The following is a 3,277-nucleotide window of genomic DNA, read 5'->3' on the forward strand; positions in this document are numbered from 1 at the left end:
GTTAGTTCGTCGAAGGCCATGACATAGTTCCCTAATGCTCTGGCGGCACGCCTGAGTCCTTTGACCATCCTCTGTGAGAGGGCTGTCGGAATTCGGAAGTAGCTATTATCTATGGCGTTCCCATGCTCGTAGTCGAAGTGCAGCCAGAAGAAGAATCTCATGAACACACGGAACCCTCACGTGAGCATAGCTGCCATTCCCATCGATGTCAGGACATGCACACTCAAGTGTAGTCTTCGCAATTCGGCTACTATCTCCCTTAACAGAAAGGTTTTATCAGCACCAGCGATGCCCGATAGAACGCGATAGGATGGGCATTCAGAGGATATGAGAGTTCGTATGATGAGGTTGAAGGCACGCTGCTGTTGTCGCTCCATAGTATGGATTCCGTACGAAATTATTACAACCCTGAAACCAGCGATATGTTCTTTCTCGTGATGCTTGGTGTTAAGTCCAGCTGAGTTAGATAGTAAGAGATGGTATGGGGTAACCCTATTGGGTTTAGAGTTGGCGTTTGGAGAGGATGAAGCGACTGGTATGCCGTGTTGTTGTTCTGTTGTTGTGCTACCACTGACAGCTCAAGAGTTCTGTACCTCATGTTCATTGAATCAATTGTGGAGTTCAGAATCGACTCTAACATCGTATTGTACGTGTAAGAAGCGACTCTGGAATCGATTCTGAGTTTCGAAATCGGCCCATCAAACGACCCCGCACTCGCACGATGCGCGTTACACGCTTTCTTCGTTGTTATAGGGCTTGACGGAGGTTCGATTCCTGGTGACGGTTTTTTCCGCAATTTTCTTGGAATACGTGATAGGTGGAGCCTTACTCTTACAACAGTTCGGTTGCCTAGTTGTCTCGTATAACAACCCCACCGTGTTGCGGGATTTTTTTTCTACGACTGTACGAATATGGATTCGGTTTTCTCCTCGAATTTTGTACTATCTCTAACCTGTTGCACAATTTATCCGACCTCATTAGCATCATCAAGACCATTATTATTCTTTACTTAAGACACTCCTATCATCAGCCTTTTCGTTGGCCTCGTCACAATGACCAACGACCTCAGGTCAGAAGGTCCAGTATGCGTAGAGGAGTGGGTCAAGCAACACTCAGTGAGCTTCTGTCCACCCATCTGCAACAAACTCATGCACAAACAACACCTGTCGATCATGTTCGTCGGTGGCCCCAACACTAGAACTGATTTTCACTTGGACGAAAGCCCAGAGTTCTTCTGGCAGCTCAAAGGCAACATGCAATTACCAATAGTTGAACGAGGAAAGAAACAGTAAAAACCGTTTGATTCCAGATAACGACAGGTCTTCCTTTGTAGGGTCGTTGAGATCAAGGAAGGCGAAGTTTTTCTCCTCCCCAGTAGAATACCACACTCGCCTCAACGTCCAGAAGCCGGCAGTTTAGTAACAAATTCCTCTCGCTAGCATAGTGATGATATCTCGTGGCTCAGGGGCTTGTTATTGAGCGAGCTCGTGTGGAAGGAAAAGAGTTTGACGCCTTGCGGTGGTACACAGATTTTGACAAGTGTGATGAAATCCTGTGGGAGAAGTAGGTCTATGATGATCTACTGAGCAGACTTCCGAGCTCAGGTACTTCTATTGTGACGATCTCGGTCGAGATTTGGTACCAGTGGTTGAGGTAGGCCTTCTTGAGCAAGCGTATGATGAGTCCTAGCAGGAATTCAAAGCCTCTGAAGCATTTGCAACAGGCCGACCGACGGTTGGGTCGGTGGTAGCAAATCCTCCACTACGCCAGGACTGTCAGACGAGCGTTCCGCGGTAACCACCATCAGCATAGAAAAAGCTTGATTTCAAATCATAGTCCGTTCTCCCTGAAAGATTGGTTGCAAGCGCACGAACAAGACCTTTCAAAACCCGACTCGCGACTGAGCCTCTTCGGAGACGACCACCCAGAGAAAGGCTTTACGGTCGTCGTTATTGGCGCCGGTGAAAAGTGAAGCTCTCGAAAGCTCCTGGTGAATTCCGTCGTCAGGCACGGGGGAGACGAAATACGATGAGTTCATCGAGAAGAACGAGGCCTTCCTCTACGTTTTTCGTGGTGGAATTGAAGTAACCATCGGTCTCGTTTTTGTGGAATATGTGAGTGTCAGGTTTCGAACAACGGTATCGACCCTAGGGTGGTCAAGGCCGGCGAATGCTTGATTCTAAGCGGAGGAAAGTCCTTCCAGTTTCGATTCTCTGAAGACAACATTGCGCTCCTTTTGAAAAGCACAACCCCCCATGATTGTTAATTCCTAAGTCGGTTTCAACACTTGGGCTCTTCGTGTTGTTATTAATACTTCCAACCACCTGTGAGTGAATTCACAATCAGATTTTCCGTAGTTGTCAAGACACAGACTAACAGAAGATACAACATCCACGTTTCGGCTTAGTTTCTCCTTGAGAAACATGCGAATGCCGGGTCCTGCGCACTCAGCAAAGGAGTGAACATTGATGAGTTCTCCTTCGATACCATATATCCTTAAGGTGTCGAATTAGTGTAAAATGTGGGCCTATGCTAAGCAGCGCGGGAGGTGCCCAAACTGGTTCCGAATAAGTGTCTTGTTCAAGTCGTTCCACCGTGCCACACCTACTGCTTTCATCCGTACGTCGTGGCGTTAAATTCCCATTCGTTGTACTTCTCCCATCTCTAAGAATCAGCGTTATCAATATCACACTGATCTTTGAAGTGAGGGTAATGTCCAAGGTTCGATTCCCACCGATAGCATATTCAACCAACTACTAAACTCAACCACCCAGGCCCGATAAAAAGATCAAACTTTCGGCTGCGCTGTTTGACGCGCCTTCTTCTCCGCCTCTTTCCTCTTGTCATATCTAAAAAGTGAATAACAACTCCTTCCCACAAGTCACCACGCTACTCCCGGGTATCAGCGGCCTCAAGGAAGGCCCTTTTATGAAGGTACCCGTCTCGTCGGTCCTTCTCGAAGAGACCATCGAGCTCACTGGAAGCTTTGAAACGACTCCATTCGGCTGATGACTTCTCTACTGATGTCACCTACGGCCGAGATGTTCGAATTCACCTTGTACAAATTTTATGTTACGGTTTAGAAATTATTGGGAAAATGGAAAATTTTTTTCTGCATAAAAACACAAAAAAACACTCATTGATCGCATCTGTTGCCGATCGTTGATTTCAAATTCAGATTCCTCACCCATAATTCGGGAATATTTTCTTGTAATTTTTCGAAGTTTTCACCGAGTATTTTCCATTCCATCGACCGACTAACCTGTCCAGCCCTGAG

General features: G+C 46.7%; 2 protein-coding genes across 2 annotated transcripts; both read left to right on the top strand.

Moving 5' to 3' along the window:
* Positions 1 to 1,172: 1,172 nt before the first annotated feature.
* Positions 1,173 to 1,945, top strand: Pmar_PMAR012840 (3-hydroxyanthranilate 3,4-dioxygenase, putative; the record flags this gene model as incomplete). The annotated part of the gene is made up of 6 exons (XM_002782096.1): positions 1,173 to 1,288; positions 1,334 to 1,418; positions 1,466 to 1,563; positions 1,605 to 1,653; positions 1,693 to 1,790; positions 1,837 to 1,945. Coding segments are annotated over 6 exons (555 nt in total), but the record flags the coding sequence as incomplete, so codon positions are not given.
* A 62-nt stretch (positions 1,946 to 2,007) lies between these two features.
* Pmar_PMAR012841 (hypothetical protein) lies at positions 2,008 to 2,266 on the top strand (the record flags this gene model as incomplete). The annotated part of the gene is made up of 2 exons (XM_002782097.1): positions 2,008 to 2,084; positions 2,126 to 2,266. Coding segments are annotated over 2 exons (218 nt in total), but the record flags the coding sequence as incomplete, so codon positions are not given.
* Between the last annotated feature and the right edge of the window lie 1,011 nt (positions 2,267 to 3,277).

Source organism: Perkinsus marinus (genome assembly GCF_000006405.1).
Source record: "Perkinsus marinus ATCC 50983 genomic scaffold scf_1104296939992, whole genome shotgun sequence".
Lineage (NCBI taxonomy): Eukaryota > Perkinsozoa > Perkinsida > Perkinsidae > Perkinsus > Perkinsus marinus.